The sequence below is a fragment of the Xyrauchen texanus genome, chromosome 5 (assembly GCF_025860055.1).
Source record: "Xyrauchen texanus isolate HMW12.3.18 chromosome 5, RBS_HiC_50CHRs, whole genome shotgun sequence".
In the NCBI taxonomy this organism is placed as follows: Eukaryota; Metazoa; Chordata; class Actinopteri; order Cypriniformes; family Catostomidae; genus Xyrauchen; species Xyrauchen texanus.
Window position 1 is genome coordinate 43,674,127 of NC_068280.1, and position 25,075 is coordinate 43,699,201.

General features: G+C 38.8%; 1 protein-coding gene across 1 annotated transcript; it reads right to left on the reverse strand.

Moving 5' to 3' along the window:
- Positions 1-15,670: 15,670 nt before the first annotated feature.
- mpc2a (mitochondrial pyruvate carrier 2a) lies at positions 15,671-22,984 on the reverse strand. The gene is made up of 5 exons (XM_052126889.1): positions 22,641-22,984; positions 19,078-19,118; positions 17,559-17,643; positions 16,622-16,733; positions 15,671-15,844 (listed from the first exon to the last, which is right to left on the reverse strand). Exons 1-5 carry the CDS (start codon positions 22,786-22,788, stop codon positions 15,796-15,798), a joined length of 435 nt encoding a protein of 144 aa, XP_051982849.1. The 5' UTR covers positions 22,789-22,984; the 3' UTR covers positions 15,671-15,795.
- Between the last annotated feature and the right edge of the window lie 2,091 nt (positions 22,985-25,075).

Below are 25,075 nucleotides of genomic sequence, written 5' to 3' on the forward strand. Positions count from 1 at the left end.
GTTCAAACAAATAATGCAGGGCATTATTATTAACTTCAGACATGTTTTGTAGGTTCTATTATGTAGTTTGTGTAAAACTGTGTTGTGTTCTGTTGTTACTATTGCTGTGGTGGACCTTTTTAAGAAAAACAAAACAAGTTTTTGCTTGAACGCCCCATCTTGTGACTGTGGATTCTGTTCCTCTCATGCACTCTCATGAATGTGTGCAGAAGAGCAATGGTCGGTGAAGATTTTCGCTAAATAATATCTAAGATTTCAGTTTGTATCTCACCAAACCTTATCGTATGCCTTCAGAACAAGGCACAAGTTGCATACAATAATTTATAAGACTTCTGAAAAATACTTTTGTGTTCTTTTGAGGCTTGAAGTAGTGATCACCATAAACTGCCATTGTATGACATCACTGAGCAGAACATTTCACATAATTTCTCCCCTTTGTGTTGTGTCAAGAAACAGAAAGAAAGCCATATTGTGTTATGACAACAAAGGGGTGCTTAAACAATGACTGAAATTTCATATTTGGGTGAACTATCCCTTTAAGTAAAATCAGTTTATAAGTGCCCTCAAGTGGAATATCAGGAGCCTATCAGTGTGTTATGTGCAGGGTTATTTGAGGCAAGTGTAAAAAAACAACAACTTAAAACAACATGTGCCAGTTTATACTCAGCACTCAACATCTCCACACTTTTTTTTTCAAGCCATCTTGTGATACAAGGTGTCATCTGGCACCTACAAAATGCACTAATAACACTGTGTTTACAGTAGCTGTCAACAAAACAGACCAGTTTTTCCTCTTCACAACAATTGTGTTTAAGGGATGGACAGGATGGACTTCAAAGACATTAGGCATTAATCTTACAGTTCATAAAAAATATTTTTTTAAACACTGGACCTTAAAGCTACAAGAAGCTAAAATTGGTTGTTAAAAAAGAGTGCAACATACATCCATCTCCAAACCATGTCTTTACCAAATACACTTTGATAAACCTATAATAATGATATTATATTATACAAATTTTAGAGCTGTCGGGATGGATTTCGTGGGAAATTGCACACATGCGTCATTCGCTCGGGTGTGTTGACATCATATCCATACACAGAGAAAATAAGATCCAGCTACTGTAGTGTGTGTGTGGGAGTAGCTTAAGCTGAAAGTTGGTTGTCACAACTAATAAGAAAAATGTATAAGGTTTATGTATAAATATGAATAACTTCTGTGTGTGTGTGTGTAGTGAAATACAATAATTATGCTGTAATCGGTGCAGAACATTTCACTTGCTAGCACATGTGTGTATTTTCTTTATAACAGTAATAATTTATATAAATAAATCCTTTAGTCCTGGGCTTGCAAAGGACATGTGAGTCTTGAAATTATGTTGACCACTCTTTGGTAACAATGACAATCTATAAATTAGTTACTACCGTGGTCTATCTGGCCAGAATATCCTGCAGTTATAAAAATTTTACATTGTTTGAACTTAACAGACTAGCAATCATTGTGCTTAATGTTATCAAACGTTGCCTAACATTTGTAACGTCATTTATTTCAAAACATCAACGTTTCCAATAAGTCGGGGCCTGGGTAGCTCAGCAAGTATTGACGCTGACTACCACCACTGGAGTTGCAAGTTCGAATCCAGGGTGTGCTGAGTGACTCCAGCCAGGTCTCCTAAGCAACCGAGTTGCTAGGGAGGGAAGAGTCATATAGGGTAACCTCCTCATGGTCATGAATAATTGGTTATGGAGCTCTTGGTAAGTTGTGCATGGATTGAGGAGGCCTCCACATGCTGTGAGTCTCTGCGGTGTCATGCATAGCAAGCCACGTGATAAGATGCGCGGATTGACTGTCTCAGAAGCGGAGGCAACTGAGACTTGACCTGAGACATCTTTTCCTTTCTTTCGTTATTTATTTGTGCATTCGCTCTGATAAGATGTCCTGTATCCAGTGTACACTGGTGTCTCGAAGAACATTCATCCGTGCAGGAGAGCTGAGCCGAACCACAACCAAAAACACACACAGTTTTATTTTTTAACTGCTAGAGAGCCAAACGTTACATAGTGTAGCTTTAACACTTACTTAGTTTACAAATTTAAAACCATGATTTGCACTGCACATAAATAACTATATTAACATTATATTCATGATGTTAGCCAGAGGGGAACTGTCCCCCACAGTGAGCCTGGTTTCTCCCAAGGTTATTTTTCTCCATTAACCAACAATTTATAGAGTTTTGTGTTCCTTACCACAGTTTCCTTTAGCTTGCTAACAATTATTAATTATACAATTTTTATACACAATTTACAATCATATTTAATCAAACTACACAATGATGACTAAGACTTTATAGATATTACATTTAATTTTCTGTTAATGCATGATTTTCTGTAAAGCTGCTTTGAAACGATGTGTGTTGTGAAAAGTGCTATACAAATAAAAATGATGACTTCTGTGGTTCATTGAAGCCACAATTACTGTTGTAATAGAGGAACACTATCCTTCCTAGACATCACAATTAAGTAAGGTTTTGCACAAACACCTTTGAGCTATTTATATGGTGAAGATCATGTAGGTTAAATTTGCAAGGTCATAAACATAATCCCAAAATAATGAGGTTTGCAAAAGCTCTTGTCCCCAGTGGCATGGACAAGGCTTAAGCCCTTTTTTCATACTAATCATATTATGACTTCATGTTTCTGTGAAAACTCAGTCACACTAGTTCCTATATTACCATCATTTTGAGGGACATTGTGTTAGCTCCAGTTCCTCTGGTCTTTTGCCATCACTGTTGTGAACAGATCGAGTGGCACTCATCTATTGTGTTTTATAGTACATTAATCACTGTGTATACATTTGTCCTCAGAGAACAGAGCTCTCTATTCCTTCTATTACTTCCTGTCTCCTGCACTCACTCACTCACACACACACACACACACACACACACACACACACACACACACACACACATGTTGTGTTTCCATGTTTTATGGGGACTTTCCATAGACATAATGGTTTTTATACTGTACAAACTTTATATTCTATCCCCTAAACCTAACCCTACCCCTAAACCTAACCCTCACAGAAAACATTCTGCATTTTTACATTTTCAAAAAACATAAATTAGTATGATTTATAAGCTGTTTTCCTCATGGGGACCGACAAAATGTCCCCACAAGGTCAAAAATTTCGGGTTTTACTATCCTTATGGGGACATTTGGTCCCCACAAAGTGATAAATACACGCTCACACACACACACACACACACACCTCCATGGGACACCATGGAAAAAATTCACATGGTAACCAGGTGGAAAAGCAGGTCTGCCATATGGTGGCGGCACAACCTTAGCACAGACACACTCTTGTGTTCAATGATTGCGATGGCAGCTTGAGATGTTATTACTGGCACCAGTCGATTTACCTATGACTACATTCACTCTCAAGCACATAAGCATGGATATAAACATGGCACTTCAGTTTTGCTCAGACAAACTGTCTATTTGTAAAATGCATCAATGTGGAAAAAGAGGGGGCGAGGGAAGAGAAGACAATGGAACAGAAAGAGAGTATCAAATGTCACTGAGATGAATTGGAACTGCTCCTGCAGCAATTTAAGGCTTGACCTTGAAAGCATGAGATGAGTTGTTCATGTTACCAAGGCAATAATAAGCTGAAGTGGGGAGCAGTTAATTTGTAACTATTTGACCTCTCAGGTTAATGCTCCATATAAACACACACACACACTGTATTATCTGCACATACCAAATAAAGACACACAGATGATCAAAAGCTCTTTGCAAGAATAATAATAAAAGAAGTCAAATGTATTTCCATAGCACACTCAAACAGAGCAAAGCTGACCAAAGTGCTGAACAGAAAAATCTACAATACAGTAAAATAAAATAAATACATTAAAATACATACAATAAAATGTGACAAGACATCCTCAATTGATACTGCAAAACGCTAGAGAATACAAGTGCGTTTTAAGCCTGCATTTAAAAATAGACAGTGATGAAGCTTGTCTAATGTCAATTGGAAGCTGATTAGATAGCCTTTGGGGCAGCAACTGCAAAGGCTCTATCACCCTTATGTATAAAACGTGACTGGGGAATATGCAATAATAGTTAAGCAGACCTGGTAGGCAAGTATGGCTGTATTAAATCCCTAATATATGACAGGGCCTGGTCATTATGGGCTTTAAGAGCAAACAACAGTATTTTAAATTGGATCCTGAAATAAACAGGAAGCCAGTGCAGAGAGGCTGTGATTGGGGTAATATGATAAAACTTTCTAGATGATGTCAAAATCTGGCTGCAGCATTTTGAACCAACTGAAGATGGAAAAGAGAGGATTGAGGGAGACCAAAATAAAGGGAATTGCAATAATCCAATCGAGAGGTGATAAAGGAATGAATAACAGTCTCCAAGTCTTAAAAAATTAAAGCTTATTAAAATTTAGCAATCATTCGTAACTGATAAAAGCTATTTTTCACTATTGAATTTATCTGTCTGACTAAGCCCAAGTCAGAATCTATAATGACATGCGAGTTAACATTGGGGAAGTATTGGCCATTCTTATTAACAAGCGTACTTCTAGATTTAGCAAAACCAAAAATAATAATTTCAGTCTTTTTTTCAGTCATTGTTTAGCCGGAGAAAGATACTCAATAACCTTAGTAGAAAACCTTAGTAATATAAAAACTGTACATGGGTAGTTGACTATTAAAATGTTCATACATTTTTCTTTAACATCAAGATTATAGGTCAAAATTCACACAGGTATATTCATAAGGGTAAATGTACATTTTAGATGTTGTAACTGATCACAATGTCTTTTAAGTTATTCACAATTTTTTCTTAGTAGAAACATTCCATACCACAAGGTCCTGAAAATGGCTTTTATGATAATTGGAAGAATTAGAAAAATTAAAAGAGATATATTGCATGTAGGACCTACCAATCATTCAAATTTAATGTGAAGTACTATATGCATACACAGCAAATTTGTACTAAAATCCTATGGTTTTTCCATACTGACAATATTCTAGATGCAATCTTTTTCAAATTAATTTGAGGTTTACAGGATGACATTTTGTAACAGGTTTTAAAATGCTGAAAAGACAACAATCAATATTAATGAATTTGAACTTTTCAAGTTGTGTTATGTTATTGAGTCCCCTCCAAGTCTTCTGATAATTCTTGAAATTCTGATAATTCTTGAAATGATTCACTTTAAGTGACCCATTGTAACAGCACATAGAGTAAGACATTTTCACCAGCCTTTTTCCATTCCTTAATGTTTGCTTTATTATTCATGCACACAGCTGCCCACTATTTCAGTAAACATAGCAGGAGTCACGCAAGTCGGGTGATCTGGGGTCCAAGTCCAAACTACACAAAATTACTGCTCAAATCTCCTTCATTCTCTATTTCCAGCAAAGCAACTGCTTATATATATATATATATACACACACACTGTGCAAAAGTCTTAGGCACACAATATGTTTGCATTTGTCTTAAGATGTTTATTTAGATCTTCAGCTTTAGTTTGTCAATAGGAAAGATTCCCAAACATTACTTTTGCAAATAGAAAAGATTAGAATAGAATAGAACAGATGTCATGGCTCCCAAAAAGTGACATTGAACATTGTGTCAGTCTGAGATTACATAAAGAGACAGAAGCAATTGAGATCACACCGAATATTGATTTAGCTTTTATATGTTTACTATGATATTAAGTGATAAATGAAAACAATTTTCATCATTATTTTTAAAGACATCCTCAAAAAAACAAACAAACAAACAAACACACACACACACACACACACACACACACACACACACACACACACACAACATTAAAACCACCTACATAATATTGTGTAGGTTCCCTTCATGCCGCCATAGCATTCAATAGGTTATCTGAGTTACCATAGACTTTGTCAGTTCGAACCAGTCTGGCCATTCTCTGTTGACCTCTCATATCAACAAGGCATTTGCATACACAGAACTGCCGCCACTCACTTTATGTTTTTTGTTTTTGGCACCATTCGGAGAAATTCTAGAGATTTTGTTTGTGAAAATCCCAGGAGATCGGCAGTTACAGAAATACTCTAACCAGCCCGTCTGGCAGCAAGAAATCATGCCATGGTCCAAATCACTAAGATCTATTTTTTTCCCCATTCTGATGGTTGATGTGAACATTAACTGAAGCTCCTGACCCGTATCTGCGTGATTTTATGTACTGCACTACTGCCACACGATTGGCTGATTTGATAATCACATGGATGATTGTTGGTGCCAGACAGGCTGTTTTGAGTATTTCTGCAACTGCTGATCTCCTGGGATTTTCACACACATCAGTCTTTAGAATTTACTCCAAATGGTGCCAAAAACAAAAAAAAAACATCCAGTGAGTGACAGTTCTGTGGATGGAAATGCCTTGTTGATGAGAGAGATCAACAGAGAATGGCCAGACTGGTTCTATGGTAACTCGGATAACCATTTTGTACAATTGTGGTGAGAAGAATATCATCTCATAACAGCTGGTTGGCGCTGTTTTCATAAAGGGCTGTTTTCATAAAGGGTTCACGGTCATGGAAAACCTGGAAATATCAGGGAATTTTAAAATTGTGATTTCCAGGCCTAGAATAGTCATGGAAATTAATTAAAACTTAAAAGTCATGGAAAAATCATGGAATTAATTTTGTAGTTGATATTTTTTATTTATTGTGCTCTGTCCTAAAATATTTAAAGGGGTGTTATGTTGCACTGGATTAAAAACACATGATGAATTATGTAAAAGAGACGTAAAAGCCTATTTCAGATATAATTAAAAATTTGAAATTTCGCGATTTCGTTGACATTTTCAGAATGAAAGGCTAAATGTTTGGGTATGGAATATAGCTTTCAAATCATGGAAAATTCATGAAAATTCATTGTTTGACAAGAGTTGGAATATATATATATACACACAATATACTGTGAAAATGCATAGACTGAAAGCATAGACTGATTTTACATATCATTTATACTCAACTCAAGTCAATTTTATTTATAGAGCACTTTCAAAAACCACACTGGGTACCAAAGTGCTGTACATGGAGTTACAAAAAATATATAAAATCACATAAATACAGCTTAAGAATGCAAAAAAACATTTAAAACCAATAAAACAAGAATAAGATAAAATTGACCTAGTACAATTTATAATGCAATTAATTAAAAGCTAGGGAAAATAAATACGTTTTTAAGGCCCCCTGGAAAGAGAATAGAGACGGAGATGATTTTATGACCAATGGAAGCTCATTCCAAAGTCTAGGGGCTGCCACCACAAAAGCTCTATCACCTTTAGTTTTTAGGCGAGATCGAGGAACTGACAGACACAGCTGATCACCAGAGCGGAGAGACCTTGAAGGTTGATTCAAACTTATTAACGCAGAGATGTACTCAGGTGCAAGACAATGAAGAGCCTTAAATACATACATCAACACTTTGTACTGGATTCTGTATTGGATCGGTAACCAATGTAGTGAAATCAAATCTGGGGTGATATGGTCTCTTTTCCTGGTTCCAGTTAAAAGCCTAGCAGCTGAATTCTGGACCAGCTGCAGGTGAGAGAGAGGCCTGACTCACACCCAGATACAAAGCATTACAATAGTCCAATCGAGAAGACACAAAAGCATGCACAACCTTCTCCAAATCATCAAAAAAAAAGGATGAACTTCAACGTTGCTATAGTTCTAAGATGGAAAAAACTATTTTTCACAACAGCATTTATTTGTCAATCAAACTTGAGCTCAGAGTGAAATATAACACCCAGGTTTTTTACATAGGGAAGTTTTTTCCCTGGAAGCAGTGACAAATTTCTTTCTAAATTTACCTCACATCCCCTTTGACCAAAAACAATAAACTCTGACTTATCCTCATTTAACTGAAAAAAGTTGTTTGCCAGGCAACGCTTCACATCGGCCATCCATTTATGCAGAGACTATTAAACATGGGAAGAAGGGTGCTTCCCATGTTTAATAGGAAAGTAAAGTTGAGAGTCATCAGCATACAGATGGTAGTGTATGCCATGCTTATCAAAGATCTTTCCTAACGGAAGCATGTAGAGGGAGAATAAAACGGGAGCCCTGAGGGACCCCACATGTTAAAGGAGCAACTGATGAAGAACAGTTCTCTAAACAGACTGAAATCGTTCTACCCTTGGGATATGAAGAGACCCAATCCAAGGCTAACCCCTGAATACCAACCTGGTCTCTTAGGCGATCGATAAGAATGTCATGATCAACCGTATCGAAAGCAGCACTAAGATCCAGCAGCAGAAGACCAACAGGACTACCAGAATCCACACCTAAAAAAATATCATTTAAAACTCTCAACAGAGCGGACTCTGTGCTATGACCAGTTCTGAAGCTTGACTGAACTTTATCGAACAAATTATTTAATTGTGCAAGCACCGTCTTCTCTAATATTTTTGACGTAAAGGATAATTTTGATATAGGTCTAAAGCTGTTCATATCAGATGAATCAAGGATTGCTTTCTTAAGAAGAGGCTGAATAACAGCATGCTTGAAGCAGCTGGGAACAATACCAGTGGTCAGGCTACTGTTAACAATCGATAACACGCTTGGACCAATTGATTCCATCACCTCCTTAAAGCGGATGGAATAACATCACATGTAGGCTTCATATGTGCAATTATATAAAAGAAAAAAGATGTAAAATCAGTCTATGCATTACGAATTTCCGAACTGCTCCACTGGCCGAAGTTGGAACTATAGTTGTGCACATGCGCACCTTCACACGATACTTGCACCAGGCATGAGCAAATATTATACAAATGAGCATTTTAATGGTTGTGACAGGAAAGGCATAGCACATCAGAGTTTCAGAAACATTTGACTAGTAATTACTAGGGCTGTCAATCTGTTAAAAATGTTTTAAACCAAATTAATTACATGATATGCCAAATGTATCAAATTAGTTGCAAATAATTGCATTGATCAATATTTACTGAAAAAGGCCCCCCAATAAAATTAATTCCACAAATAATAATACAAATAATTATAAATATATAATAAATATTTTTAGATAATTCAAAGATCAAAAATGCCATCTGGAAAATGTCCCTTATCTGCTGTCAGTTTGTTGCCAGTACAGCTGGATTGGGCTTGTTGCCCCTTGCTGATCGAGACTTGGCTGCATGGCGAATTTAGGTGGACAAAATGCAGATTCCCAGTGTGGTCATGTTGAGGACACAGTAATAGAATCAGTGTACGAAATGTACTTTTTTGCCAGCATAGACCATAGTGGCTGGTGAATGCCCAATTTTACCAGTCACTTTTATTTTTCATGTACTGTAAAGATTTAGTTTTTTACTATATATATATATATATATATATATATATATATATATATATATATACACACACACACACACACACACACACACTATTTACACAGATGAGCCAAAACATTGACAGAGATGAAGAGAATAACATTGATCATCTCCTAACAAGGCCACACTGGATAGATTAGATGTTAAGCGAACAGTCAGTTCTCGTAGAGAACATGTTGAAATCAGGAGAAATGAGCAGAAGTAAAGACCTGGGTAACTTTGACAAGTGTCAAATTGTTATGGCCATATGACTGGGTCAGAGCATCTCTGAAACGTCTCCTGGTCAGCAGTGGTGAGTACCTTCCGACAGTCGTCTGAGGAGGGACAAACCACAAACCTGCAATAGGGTATTGGGCACCCAAGGCTCATCAATGCACAAGGGCAACAAAGGCTATCCCGTCTGGTCCGTATCGACAGAAGGTCTACTGTGGCACAAGTCACATAAAATGTTAATCATGTTTACGGGAGGAATGTGTCACAACACAGTGCATCGCACCATGCTGTGTATGGGGCTGCGTAGACGCAGACCAGTCAGAGTGCCCGTGATGACCCCTCACCACCTTCAATAGCACCTACAATGGGCTTGCGAGCGTCGGAACTGGACCTTGGAGCAGTGTTAGAAGGTCGCATGGTCCGATGAGTCCCGTTTTCTCTGACATCACATGGACGGCTGTGCACATGGGGAAGTGATGGCACCAGGATGCACTGTGGGAAGATGACAATCCGGTGGAGGGAGTGTGATGCTCTGGGAAATGTTCTGTTGCAAAACCCTGGGTCTGGCCATTAATGTGAATGTCAATTTGACATTGTTTGCCACCTACCTAAACACTGTTGCAGACCAGGTACACCCCTTCATGTTAATGGTGTTACCTGCTTGCTTTGGCCTCTTTCAGCAGTATAATGCGCCCTGCCACACTGCACACATTGTTCAGGAATGGTTTGAGGAACATGATGAAGAGTTCAGGGTATTGCCCTGGCCTCCAAATTCCCCAGATCTCAATCCGATTGAGCATCTGTGGGATGTGCTGGGCCAACAAGTCCGAGGAATGCCACCCTAGGAATGCCTATGTCACCTATGCCACATGCTGCCCTGCCTCAGAGTAATTTCATACCCTGATAGGATGAATCATTTGTGTCTAAGAATTACTCATTTGTAAGCCGTTTTGAATAAAGCGTCAGCTAAAAAATACATGTAAATGTAAGAGTAAATATGATAAACTATTAAACAAATTCTAATAAATCTATTTCTTAAACTGAGTGTTGCAGTTGCACTCTAGTTTGTATTCAGCAAGCATGTGAAGAACACATAAAATAACCAATTCGTTGCTTTTCACATCTGAAAAGTGTGTGGGCTGCAGAGGTGATGTGTGATGAAGGTTTGAGACAGAAAGATGATTCAACGCACTCCCCATTTAGTCAGTGTGTAGGATACCCTGAAAACAGATTTAAAAGGGATTATGAGGTCTAATTTAGTATAAGGGATCAAAGGCTTGTGCTTGTAGACCCTTGATTACTGATATAGCAGTGCAGCAGGTTTGGAAGTGGGAGGTGCTGACTGACCCTTGATGTTCTATTTAAAACCAATGTGTAGGATGTAGCTGTGGAGCAAGGTGCGCAATTTTAAAACTCAACATTTAAAGTTTTGGGACTTTAAAACAAAGTATTTTTTGCACCATTAACCCATGTGATCTCAACTATGATTTAATTTATGCATACATTTACAGCATAAAGATAGTACAGCAAAACTATTATGCACAATACAGTGCTACAACCAAAACACATGATCATATCATTAAGGATAGTAATATACATTTCTTAACCTTTAGAGATAAGAGTTTGATGTACAATGAGCACATTCTATAACTTTCAGTATCCGCAAATACGCAAATGCAGATGTGAGTGTGACAGGGCGGAGGGTGTAGGGCGGGGCCGGGTTGTGATGCTGCATACCCGGTCCCTTATCAGGCTAATTAAGCCTCAGAGAGGGATAAAGGCCAACTGTGGATGGTGGTAAGACAGAGAGAGAGAATGATTATGGGCAGCTGACCATCATGTGTGTGTTTGTGTCTTTTGTGTAAGTTTTTCATTAAAATAATATTTATATTGTCAAGACAGTGTAAGACTGACATCAAGAGGTCGTAAAAGTCAAAGAACTCTGCGAGAACCAAGTCATAAAAACTCTTACACAGAAGAACATTTTCACCTGAGTCAACACATCCTACTGAGCAAGGACAATAAAACACAAATCTCACATCTGACCTCTATCTAACCTCAGGCCAATTTAGGCACAAACATCTGCCGCCCCCCCCCCCCCATTATCTACATGTAACAAAAGTCTATATCTGATGTATACAAATAATGTAACTACTGGAACATGTTTGGAATCATTTAAAATGTCTCAGTGCGTCTGGTATAGTGCTCTTATAGGTTTGTAAAACTTAATGACAACAAAGTTATAAGGTCTTTATAACTGTCATGCTTACTGTGTGTTCTTGCGTCACATGGCTTGAACAAATCTCAATACTCAATGGGGTGATAGATTTGCCTTTAAATGTCTGTCCCATTAAATTGGGTGTGTTATTATTCAGGTAAGTTGCTATAAATACATAGATTTTAACTTAATTGCAAAGCAAGATACACTTTCAACTGATGCTCTGCCATGACAGTTGTGACTTGAAAGATAAAACTCACAGAAGAAGCAGAGATTCACACTAATGTCCACTTTAGTGCCCCTTGGAAATGTTGATAATGCAACATGTACTTGCTTTGTTATGAATTCTGGTCTCAAATTTTGAAATGTAACTACACAAGAAATCGTCTAGGTTACGGATGTAACCTCCGTTCCCTGATGGAGGGAACGAGACGTTGTGTTGGAGAAGCGACACTAGGGGTCTCTCGAGCGCCGAATATGCCTCTGATCTATGAAAAAAGGCCAATGAGAAGTTGGCAGATAGTATTTGCATACCCCGCCCCCGGACATACGTGTATAAAGGCGAGGAAATACGTCGAGTTCATTCAGGATTTTTCTGAGGAGCTGGAAATGGTCCGGCCACTACAGTGGCTTGGCTCAGCGACGTGGCCGGGAGGACACAACGTCTCGTTCCCTCCATCAGGGAACGGAGGTTACATCCGTAACCTAGACGATTTCGTGTGTAGTAAGCCTCCACTCTCCACTGGGCAAGCGTTGTCGTGACAGCACGCCCGCTATCACATTGAGGTTGCCGGGGATGTGAGTGGCACGCAGCGACCTGGATCCAAAGGAGGAGACGACAGGCGAGTCGTGACATGTGGTGGGAGCTTACGCCGCCTTGGCGATTTATGTACGCTACCACAGTGGTGCTGTCTGACCTGACTAGGACATGTTTGCCCCGAACCAGCGGGAGGAACATCCGCAGGGCAAAGAAAACAGTCAGCAACTCTAGGCAATTGATATGCCAGCGCAGCAGGGCCCCTCTCCAACGGCCCGCAGCTGCATGCCCGTTGCACACGGCGCCCCAACCCAATCTGGAGGCGTTGGTCGTGATCAGGACGCGTCGGAACACCTGCTGCAAGGGTACTCCTGCCCGTAAAAAGCAGAGGTCTGTCCAGGGTTTGAATGTCTGGCGGCAGGCAGGGGTGATCATCACACGGTGCATGCCGAGGCGCCATGCTCGTCTCGGGACTTGACTCTGAAGCCACTGCTGAAGCGGTCTCATATGCATCAACCCAAGTGGCGCAACCACCACAGAGGATGCCATATGCCCCAGGAGCTTTTTGAAGAGTTTTAAAGGGACCGTTTTGCCGGGCTTGAAAGAGGTGAGGCATTTCAGCACTGACTGCGCACGCTCGTTGGCAAGACGTGCTGTCACTGAGACGGAGTCTAACTCCATGCCGAGAAAAGAGATGCTCTGAACCGGGGTGAGCTTGCTCTTTTCCCAGTTGACTTGAAGCCCCAAGCGGCTGAGGTGCCTGAGCACCTGGTCTCTGTGTGCGCATAATAATTCTCGAGAGTGGGCCAGGATGAGCCAATCATCGAGGTAATTGAGTATGCGGATGACAGCTTCTCGGAGCGGGGCAAGAGCTGCCTCTGCGACTTTTGTGAAGAGGCGAGGGGGCAGAGACATGCCGAAGGGGATGACCTTGTACTGGTATGCCTGGCCGTCAAACGCAAACAGTAGAAAGGGTCGGTGTCAAGGCAGAATTGAGACATGGAAGTACGCGTCCTTCAGGTCTACTGCTGCGAACCAATCTAGATGCCGGACGCAAATGAAATAATTTCAACACAATATTCTCCTCCCAGTCTTACCACCTCCGGAGCTAATGTCTCGGACTCTGGGTCGGATGTCTCAGGAGCGCCTGGGAGCCTTCCGGGTCTTCGAGAGGGTCCGTCAGACAGGGGGCATGTGCCTCCTGCGGGGTGCTCGACGCTGGGGCTGAGAGCTGGGACCGGGTTGAGGCGGAGCAGGGTGTTTCTTAGCCACAGGGGGACACCCTCGGCGAGCAGACGGGGCATGGCCCATGGCGTCTGGCTTGCGGCGGGGCATAATGTGAGATATGGCCTCCGTCTGCTTCACCGCGTAGAACTGCGGAGTAAGTCTTTGACAGTGTCGCCGAAGAGGCCGAACTGGGAGACAGGAGCGTTGAGGAAGCGAGCTTTGTCGGTTTCACGCGTCTCGACCAGGTTCAACCACAGATGACGTTCCTGGACCACGAGCGAGGCCATCGCCTGCCCGAGTGACTGCGCTGTGACCTTCGTGGCTCTAAAGGCAAGGTCGGTCACTGAGCGCAGTTCCTGCAACACATCGGGATCAGGGCTACCCCCGTGCAGATTTCTGAGCGCCTTGGCCTGGTGGACTTGCAGGAGGGCCATGGCGTGCAGGGCGGAAGCGGCATGTCCGGTGGCGATGTAGGCCTTCGCAGTGAGCGAGGATGTTGTCCTACAGGGCCTGGAGGAGAGCACAGGGCGACCCCGCCAGGTGGTAGGGCTTCTGGGGCATAAGTCGAGCGCAACCGCCCTATCCACCTGGGGAATCGCCGTGTACCCGTCGAGGGTAGCGAGAGCAGATGAGCGAGTGGCGTTGTGACGAGTGGAGAGAGGTGCTCTCCACGATGACGATCGCTTCCAGCACCAGCCGCATCGTCCTCAATCCCATGGGAAGGAGCAATGTGGGGGGCGGCTGGAGGGGCTAGCAAGCCGCAACCGCAATGTTGCCATGGTCATGCTCTCATGCAGTGAGTGCATGAGCCATCCACAAACGCAGTCTCGGTGTGATCGCTGCCCAGACACATGAGACAACGCCTGTGGCCGTCTGAAGCGGAGAGCACTCTACCGAATCCAGGAACAGCACAGGGGCGGAAAGGCATCTTTAAAATGATGCGTCCTGAAAAGGACGTTCAATGCCGCTGTGTTTTGCTCTTTTAGAGGAAATACTCTTTTACACAAAAAGGGAAATCACTCTTTAAATAAACTCAATGAAGAGTTATTGTCTGCGCTGTCGAAGCGCCAAGGGGCAAAGCTGCACTGCCATGCAGAGAAGGAGAAAGCCGCTGTTATGCGCCGTCAATCCAACAGAATGCAGAGCATCAGAGGAAAAGAAGGAACTGGTGTGTGACTCGCAGCAGACTGCATGCACTACCATCAGCTCCGAAGAACATTTCTGAATGAACTCATAGTATTTCCTCGCCTTTATACCCGTATGTCCGGGGGCGGTGTACGCATATACTATCTGCCAACTTCTCTTTTTCATAAATCCGAGGGATATTCAGCGCTCAAGAGAGACCCCTAGTGTCGCTTCTCCGACACAACGTCGAGAGAGTGACAGACTAGCTTGCCATGACAATGTAATTTCAACAAACCCTAAAACGACTGAAAAAGTGACGATTTAATCAACTTTACAGATCAAATAATGAGTTTAACTAATGCAAGTTCTTTTATAAAATTATAAGCTTCACATTTCTGCATTTAAACCCTCAAAATTGGCCCCATTCACTTCCATTGTAAGTGCCTAAACGTAACCTTGATTTTATATACAGTGTGTGTGTGTATATATATATATATATATATATATATATATATAGTTTTTGTGTAATCAGCATTATGCCACAAATGCATCGATTGAGGATGATAAACTAAACCTGGAATATTTTTTAAGGGTCAGAAAGAGATCTTGGAAAAAATAAAATAATGCTGTTTTTGGCACACAAATTATAATTAACATGATAATGAACTTAATAAAAATGTATAGAAATAATGAATCAGAATAACTTGCATATGACACACTGCAGTATGCAACCAACAAAATCTTTATTATGATTACCATAACAATGTAACAACTTTACTTGATAAAATTTAGAATAACAAGTTATTTCACACAGATGACAGGACAGATTTGTCATTTTTTGGCAGCTGCACTTCAAGACTGCTGTACTTCCTCTCCTTTCTTTTGGAGCTTTTGGTTGTACCTACACACAGAAGTATATTGTGCATCACTTGACTTTTAAATGCATATGCAATTGTTTAGCCCAAGCACTGCTACGAATGAAGGAACATAATAGCCTGCTGGAGACTCCTGTATTTTATTCCACTCTAAACTCAAAACTGCCTGCCAATCATGCCCACTCTTTTAAACCGCCATGTTTTCCTGTACTTTCCTTTGACTTATACAGCGACTTCTGAAATAAGGACATAAGCCTTTCCCATACAGTGTTCTCATAAAACTCCTGTAATGGAATTTTAATTTTCTGATCTGTGATAATCAAACCCCAACTTCATCACATTGAAGGGAGAGCAGAAACTAAAAATAATCCTGAAAATATTGCATATTACACAGTACTCTATACGGATTGGTTGAGATCAATATTTTTTGACATTAAAGGTCATCTGCAAATTCACACAAGAGTAAAATATTTACAATACAGAAAGTCATACATATCTAGGAAGGCATGAGGGTGAGTAAATGAGAGAATTTTCATTTTTGGGTGAACTACCACTTTAACATCCTCGGAGCTCATGGTAAACTTTATATGGGATTTTTACTTCTGAAACCAGACTGTTGCACTCTTTTCAGTTTACAAATTTCACACACATTTCATTGCATGGACACAGACAATGAAAGTTGACTGCATTTTAAGACATGCCCCTTTGACGCACAGTGGTAGGACAAAACTATTTTTGGCTAATGATGAAGCTGAACCTAGAACAAAATTCTAGGTAACCTTTTTGTAGTTGCAGTGACTGACCTCCATATTCTCATGAGCTGTATGCTTCCACAAAGGCCCAGAAATAAGTTAACTGCAAAAAGAGCCCAGTTCTTAGGAATGATAACCAAGCAGTACCTTGACCAAATAAGCCCTGGAAAAGAACCAGAAAGTCACAATTAAATAACACTGTGCTCAAATATGAAAATACTTTTGACTATGTTGAGACCTTATTCTAAACTTAGGCCAAGATCAGACCTGCATTTTATTGAGCAATGGAAACTCATTGGAACAGTTAGGAACTATAGTGGCATGACTTCTATAGCTGTGAATGGGAGCAAATATAATTTTTGCGTTCCCATTAACTCAAACAGCAAAAGAAAATAATCAACTATTCAGTTTCAAAGACTTTCCAAAAAGAGAAATGACAGATGTCAATTGCCATTTATATATAAATAAGTTGCTAGATTTACACTGCAAAATTAAGGCCGAAATGTATCACAGTGATTGAAAAGGGTCCATTAATTCCTGAAAGAAAAAACGTTGTCTCAATTTCTTTTAGCGAGAGAGAGTGAATATTTTCTTGACTGTTAAATGGGGCCTACTGATCAGATATTTACAGTATTGCACTTATGTATTTAAAATGCAAAGTGTGGGTATCAGTCACTAACATTACCCAATTTTTTTAACTGCATGGAAGACACAAAGCAATCAAAAGTATTTTGATTACATTACTTATCTTGAATAATCAAACTGAATGCAAAACAAACATTTTACAGCAAGTATTCTTTAATCAGTAGTGGAATAGATTTTAAAGGTAACCCACTCACACTGGATATTTAGTTTCCTGGGCTTGTTTCAGTGTCTATTTTCAGCCACATAAATCTCAGGTTACTATGAGGCTTAAGATGAGATATTTTAATCCAGTGGACACTGTTAACCAAACAACAACCAACTCTCAGTCACCTTGTACAAGTACCTGTGGCAGTAATTACACAAGACTGAGAGACACTGAGCTTTTCTGGTGGCCGGGTCATGTCAGAGAAACCAGCCACTACTAAACCCTGCAAAGAAAGAGCAAAAAAGAGTGAGGCTTTGGGCTTTGATCAGCAAGTAAATTCATAATACATTATGATTGCAATCACCACAGAATTACAACATTTCCCAACTGCAAAATATTTGCAGTATCCTTTTTTTTCTCACTACTGCTTTTCCCCACTTCCTGTGGCTAAATTTTTTATTTATACATTTAAAAGGATGTACAAGCTTGACTCGACTGCACATTCACAGAAACTGATTGTGTGGACCAGTGCGTGCTTATTCATTATGCGCAATGCATGTCCGGGGTATTATAAACATGGGAGCGTATTTACTGTACCAACAATTGGTGAGCCAGGTGTGGGAGAGATAAGGCCAAGCTGCCATATCTCTTCGCATTGCCTGAGAACACTCACTCACGGTCATCTGAACCAGTGACAAATGCGAAAATAACGCAAGAGACCCAACGTGTGTGTGTGATGAAGACTGAACGGCCAGAGAAAATATTTTTAAGATTTAAAATTCAACAAATGAACTTCAACATTCAATTTGTTTTATATCTGTATGTATAATGTCTAATAACGCATTGACAATGTACACTTAAGTCTATCTTGTCAATAAACTTTTAATGACAACATGTCCACTGATTTTATGGCATACATACATATACTTATATCAAAGATTCATACCAATAAAAATGTGGTATCATAAAAGTGACAAGAAGTGTACCATTTTTACCATATTTACCCTACTGTGCATAAAAAAACCTAACATTATTCAGGGACATTTTCATTTTATTTTAGGTATTTTTGGAGTTATAAAAAGTATTTTCATTTGAGTTTTTCCCCAGTCATTTCAGTTTTTATTTTTATTTCAGTTAACAAAAAAATGTCATACATTTTTGTTTTATTTTTTGTTAAAGGTGAACTTTTTTTTTTTTTTTTTTACTAACAAAATTGTAACTCCTAAAGTAATGAATTGTAGTTTTGCAATACATGTAGGAAATCATGACCACTCACATTATAATGAAGACTCCAGTCATATCAGTAACCTTACAAAAGCTGTTTTATTCTAAAACATGACACTTATTCTATGTAGAGGGTCCGCACATGAGGGCCACATTGTTAGAAACACATGACCAGCCGAATACTCGCTTAATCTCAGTAACCGTCCTGTTATCATGTAATCATGGCTGACTGTAAATACTACATTTCTACAGTGACTTCTGAAACTGAAAACTATTGATTTTAAATTATGCTGCATCCAAGTTGCTAGGTGTCAGTATGTCCAAGATGACGCAAAGACAGAAAACATTATAGAGTGCACTATAACACTGAAGTTGATCTAAAATGTTTTGCATCATTTAAAAAAAGTCAAACAAAAATCTTATTATTAAAATAATGAAGAATCATGTAATTGATGTAAATCTATTAAATCATAGAACAAACAGAACTTCTCACCCATTTAAAAACAGGAGCCCAGAAGAAAACAGTCTTTGGCCCTGAAAAAACAGAAAGGCAAGTTGAAGGCTTACAATGTTATGAAGTGACAGCATAATTCATATCAGTGGTCATTTAATTGGTGGTGGTGGTTTCACTACATTCTCCAAAGTTTAAAAACTTTACAAAGTCAAAAGGCTTATAATCAGAAAAGATACACCTAAAAGTCATGTAGAAATAATTATGAAGGCAAACAAGAGGTGCAAGAGTAGGCAAAGCAAGATGTTTACACCTTAATACGTTTAACATCAACAGTAGGCCAACAGTTGAAGTCAGAGATTTACGTTAGATTGAAGTCATTAAAACTCATTTTTGAACCATTCCACAGATTTAATATTAGAAAACTATAGTTTGGGAAGTCATTTAGGACATTTACTTTGTGCACGACATAAGTAATTTTCCCAACAATTGTTTACAGATAGATTGTTTCACTTTTAATGGACTATATCACAATTCCAGTGGGTCAAAAGAGTATATACACGAAGTTAACTGTGCCTTTAAGCCACTTGGAAAATTCCAGAAAATGATGTCCAGCCTTTAGACAATTACCGTTTGAAAGGCTAATTGCAGTCAATTGGAGGTGTGCCTGTGGATGTATTTTAAGGCCTACCTTTAAACTCGGTGCTTCTTTGCTTGACATCATGGGAAAATCAAAAGAAATAAGCCAAGACTGCAGAAAAGTAAGTGGACCTCCACAAGTCTGGTTCATTCTTGGGAGCAATTTACAAACACCTGAAGGTACCACGTCCATATTTACAAACAACAGTACGCAAGTATAAACACCATGGGACCACACAGCCATCATACCGCTCAGGAAGGAGATGCATTCTGTCTCCTAGAGATGAAAGTAGCTTGATGCGAAAAATGCAAATCAATCCCAGAACAACAGAAAAGGACTTTGTGAACATGCTGGAAGAAACCGGTAGACAAGTATCTATATCCACAGTAAAATTAGTCCTATATCAACATAACCTGAAAGGCTGCTCAGCAAAGAAGAAGCCACTGTTCCAAAACCACCATAAAAACAGCCAGACTACAGATTGCAAGTGCACATGGGGACAAAGATCTTACTTTTTGGAGAAATGTCCTTTGCTCTGATGTAACAAAAATGGAACTGTTTGGCCATAATGACCATCATTATGTTTGGAGGAAAAAGGGTGAGGCTTGCAAGACGAAGACCACCATCGCAACCGTGAAGCATGGGGGTTGGCAGCATCATGTTGTGGGGGTGCTTTGCTGCAGGAGGGACTGGTGCACTTCACAAAATAGATGGCATCATGATGAAGGAAAATGATGTGGATATATTGAAGCAAAATCTCAAGACATCAGCTAGGAATTTAAAGCTCAGTCACAAATGGGTCTTCCAAAGGGACAATGAACTGAAAGCATAGCTCCAAAGTTTATGCAAAATGGCTTAAGGAAAAGTCAACAAAGTCAAGGTATTGGAGTGGCCATCACAAAGCCCTGATCTCAGTCCGATGGACACTTTGAGGGCAGAACAGCAAAAGCATGTGTGAGCAAGGAGGCCTACAAACCTGTCTCGGTTACACCAGTTCTGTCTGGAGGAATGGGCCAAAATTCCAGCAATTTATTGTGAGAAGCTTGTAGAAGGCTACCCAAAACGTTTTGACCAAAGTTAAACAATTTAAAGGCAATGCAACCAAATTATTACAAAGTGTATGTAAACGTCTGTCCCACTGAGAATGTGATGAACGCAATAAAAGCTGAAAGAAATAATTAACCCCCATTAATGACATTATAACACCATTAAAAACCATACAAACAAGTGGTGTATTAGCAGGGTTGAGAGGGTTACTTTTGAAATGTATTCCACTACAGATTACAGAATACATGCTGTAAAATGTAATCCCTTAAATTTCACAAGGTCAGTAACGTATTCTTAATTCTTTGGATTACTTCTTCAGCACTGGTAGATTTTTTCACTTGTTTTGACTATAAAAACAGTACCAGTACAGTAAAACAAAATACACATGTTAAAAATACATTCTCTGAAAAACCTAAATATCTTATGCAGTGTTGTTTCTAAAACAATACAAATCAAATTGATCTTGTTTTGAAGGATTTGTAGATCTTTTTACAGGAAAACAATACAAAAATTATCATCAAGAATACGACATTTGTCCTAATATCAAAGGTCTTACTAGAAAAAAAATAATTATGATCTAATAGAAATTTTCTTGATAAAAAATATGATTGTGTCTGGTAACATGTGCATGTAAAATGGCTAGAAATAGCATTTTATCTTAGTGTAAAACTGACAATTTACACAAAGTTTATTTCGATTTCTTCTGCTCCAAATTTACTTCAAACTTACTTCTCTGGGTGTCTTCACACTTGGCAGGTTTGGTTCGATTAAATGAACTCTGGTGCGATTGTTCTGTTTGTGCGGTTCATTTGAACAAGTGTGAATGCTGCCATCCGAACTTCGGTGCGCACCAAACATGCGTACAGAGACCGCCTGAATAGTGGGTCTCGGTCCGCTTCCAAATTAACTCTGGTGCGGTTCGATTGATAAATGAACGCAACATGGAAATTAAAATGGACCAAAGTAAGTAATTTGCCAAATACTGACCTCCAGTATGTGTGCTCGTATGAATGTAACACATCATAAAAAGTGTTTCACCACTGTTCAAATGCACTTACAATTGCATCATTTATATGTATAAATGTTTTACATCTGAAAGGACTAAATATTAAATGAAACAAATGATTAAAAAATGCAAAAGTAATCTCTTCAGTAATCAAAATACTTTTTGAATGTAACAGTATTCTAATTACCGATGGTTTAAATAGCAACCGTAGTGGAATACAGTTATATATCCAACACTAATATTTTGTATTTTAAATATGTAATCCCGTTACATCCTGTTACATTACGTTACTCCCCAACCCTGTGTATATAAGTAATTCAAACTGCTTGTAGTCAAAAGACATCTGCAGTAGCCCTAAAAATATTTGGTCACTTAATCACACTTAAAAATGTATTAATGTCATTGCATACGAAAAATATCAAACAAAGTGCATCTGCAAATAAACGACGCAAGACCTTTTCTCAGAACTTCACTTTTCTGTGCCATTTTTGCAATAGCTTTTAACTAATGGGTCCCAAGGTAAATTTGAGTGGTTATGAAGAAATTTCCCTCAAGTTCAAACACGTGTCCTAGACAAGTAGACTAACCACAGGTGCAGTTCATTAACTCTGAACGTTCCACTATGGTTGACAAATCAGAAGTGTCTAAATACCTTTAGTTAAAGGTTTCTCGCTCTCTTTGAAATAAATGGCACTTGGTTAGTTGTTTTGTTATCTAATGAAATTACATTCATATATTTTAAATGTAGCTTGAGTGTTTAAACGCTTTTCGGGGCCACAGTTTGGCTGTTAAAATATCACTTATAACATAGAAATGAAAATCAGATGCAACCGCGTATATTAACGTAGGCCTCATTCTAAAAATGCTTTAAAATAAGAATTTTGAGATACAGATGCAGAGCGATGCATTTACCAACAGGATGATTGTAGAAAGGTCTTAATTTAGGCGGCAGCATTAACTCGAGCCTGTCCAAGTTTCGGTGATATGTCGCTCTCAGTCCACCGGAATAAAAACGACATGATTGCAGTCGTAAAATAAGTCTGGTGCGACTCATAGCCATTTCCTGCTCTGATAAAAAAAAATATGGGGTCGATGTGAAGTTATGCAGGGCGTGCACACCTCAGTCCTCCCTCTGACACGTCCGCTTCTCAGTGTCAAAGAGCCTATATAGATAACCAACGAGAACACGCGCTAGTTTGATCATGAAACATATTATGAATATATATTAGGCTACTTTAAATATATCAACGTAAATCTGTCTTGAAATTGGTTTGATATATATCTATGAGTTGAAAGTTGTCATCGGGTCTATTAATAGGTAACCGCTTAGTGGAATATTAAAGTCCCTCCTGTCAAAATCATTGGTTGTTACTTATCGCTTAGTTGTACTTACGTCTTTGCTCCAGCAGATGTCACTAATAGTTAACTTAGTCCATGCATACGGTTGCTTTCAGTTTTAGCACTATTGGCTGATTAGATAATCGCAAGAATAAGTAGGTGTAGAGGTGTTTTTAATAATGTGCTCAGTGAGTGTATGTCTGAATATATTCCTATACAACATTGGTGTACTGGGACAAAGGTCACATTTACGATATTGCAATATAACACACTGTTCGCATTTTCAAATAAACTGATGTAACTAACACATGTAACTCTTTAAGACTTTGAAACAATGTGAAACTAATCTCGGCTCCCTAAAAATATGTATTCATGTATGTCTAAAATAAGCCAAATAGCCTATATGAAAGAAAATATTTACAAGAATTGTATTAATAATTAAATCTTGCACATTGCCTGGTGTGGAAAAAAGCTTCTTTATGGTGTTTGACAATAAAAATGTCTTAAAAAGTCTAGAGTAATGGTGTGTTCAAGTATGGATAATCCACACATGTGACCACTATCCACTAGTCTCTGTGCAAACTAAGGTAATGTTACTTAATACAGTTTATGCAAGTATACTAAATTATGCACGAGATCATGTACAAAATATAAAGACAAATATTATGCATGTGAAATCTCCATGACTGATTTTGTTTTGAAGAACCAATTGGTTTAGTGTAATACACTGGTAAGTCCTATTTTATTCCCTTTGAATGGAGTTCCCCTTTTGAGAACAGTAATAAACAGCAACAGTAATTTATGTAATTTTTTGACACTTAACAATTCCAAGCAAAAACTAATCAACATTGGAAAGGCCCTTTCTAGATCTTGACTGTAGCCCTAAATCTTAACTGTAACTCTTTAAAGGGATAGTTCACTCAACAATGAAAATTATCTAATCATTTACTCACCCTCATGCCATCCCAGATATGTATGACTTTCTTTCTTCTGCAGAAAACAAAGATATTTTTGAATGTCTCAGCTCTGTAGGTCCTTACAATGCAAATGAATGGTGGCCAGAAATATGTAGCTCCAAAAATCAAATAAAGGAAACATAGAAGTAATCTATAAGACTCCAGTGGTTAAATCCATATCTTCAGAAGCATTATGATAGGTGTGGGTGAGAAACTGATCAATATTTAAGTCTTTTTTTTACTATTAACCTGCACTTTCACTTTCAGACCTGATACAGTTCAATAAAAACTAAACATGCTGCGTTGTGTCACTCACTCTGGTGTAGACATTATTGTGTTGAGTCCATCTGCATTTGTGCACAACCAGCGACCTTATCAGGTATGAAATAATTAGCTGCCAAGCTAGCTCGGAATTACGTTGATGTTACACTACAAGTAAATTTTTAAGTGACTATTTGCACTTGGTGTAGTCTGGTGGAAACAGAAACAAAGTCAAACTGCACCATCAATTGTTGCTGCAAAAGAATAGTGTGTGGTTTGGAGGATTTTTTATCAAGTGGACTTCCTGGGTTTGAGTCCCACTTTTCTTATCCTGTCTCCTATCTCATCCCTTAATATTTCCGTTAATACAACTTATAATAATAAATAAAAATGAATATAAAAGTTTATTTTTTGGGGGACATGGAAGGTTTGATTATATAAAAATAGCCATGCATTTACTATAGTAATATTGTAGTAACCATGCATTTTGGACATAGTTTTAATGCAATTAACCATGGGGTTACTACAGTAATATGGTGTTTATATAGTAACCATGTTTAATTTTGTGGTTTACTATAATTTTACAACAAAATACTATGGTGATACTATGGTTACTGTAGAAAAACCATGGCTCATTTTTGTAAAGTAGCGTTAGGAGTATGGGTTGGTGTAGGGTATATGTGGGACTCTAAAAAAATACAATAAACACACTATTGTGATGCCCCTATACTGTATGTTAGTATTTAATAAGGAGTGCAAATAGCATCTAACACTATTTGCATTCAGTGCAAA

Excerpts from the sequence above, each read along its gene's own strand:
- mpc2a (XM_052126889.1), bottom strand. The coding sequence starts at position 22,788 with ATGGCTATGAGTCGCACCAGACTTATTTTACGACTGCAATCATGTCGT. Across the intron at positions 17,644-19,077 it reads GGGCTCCTGTTTTTAAATGG|GGTTTAGTAGTGGCTGGTTT; the intron begins GTGAGAAGTTCT and ends CTTTCTTTGCAG. Across the intron at positions 15,845-16,621 it reads CAGCTCATGAGAATATGGAG|GTACAACCAAAAGCTCCAAA; the intron begins GTCAGTCACTGC and ends TTCTGTGTGTAG.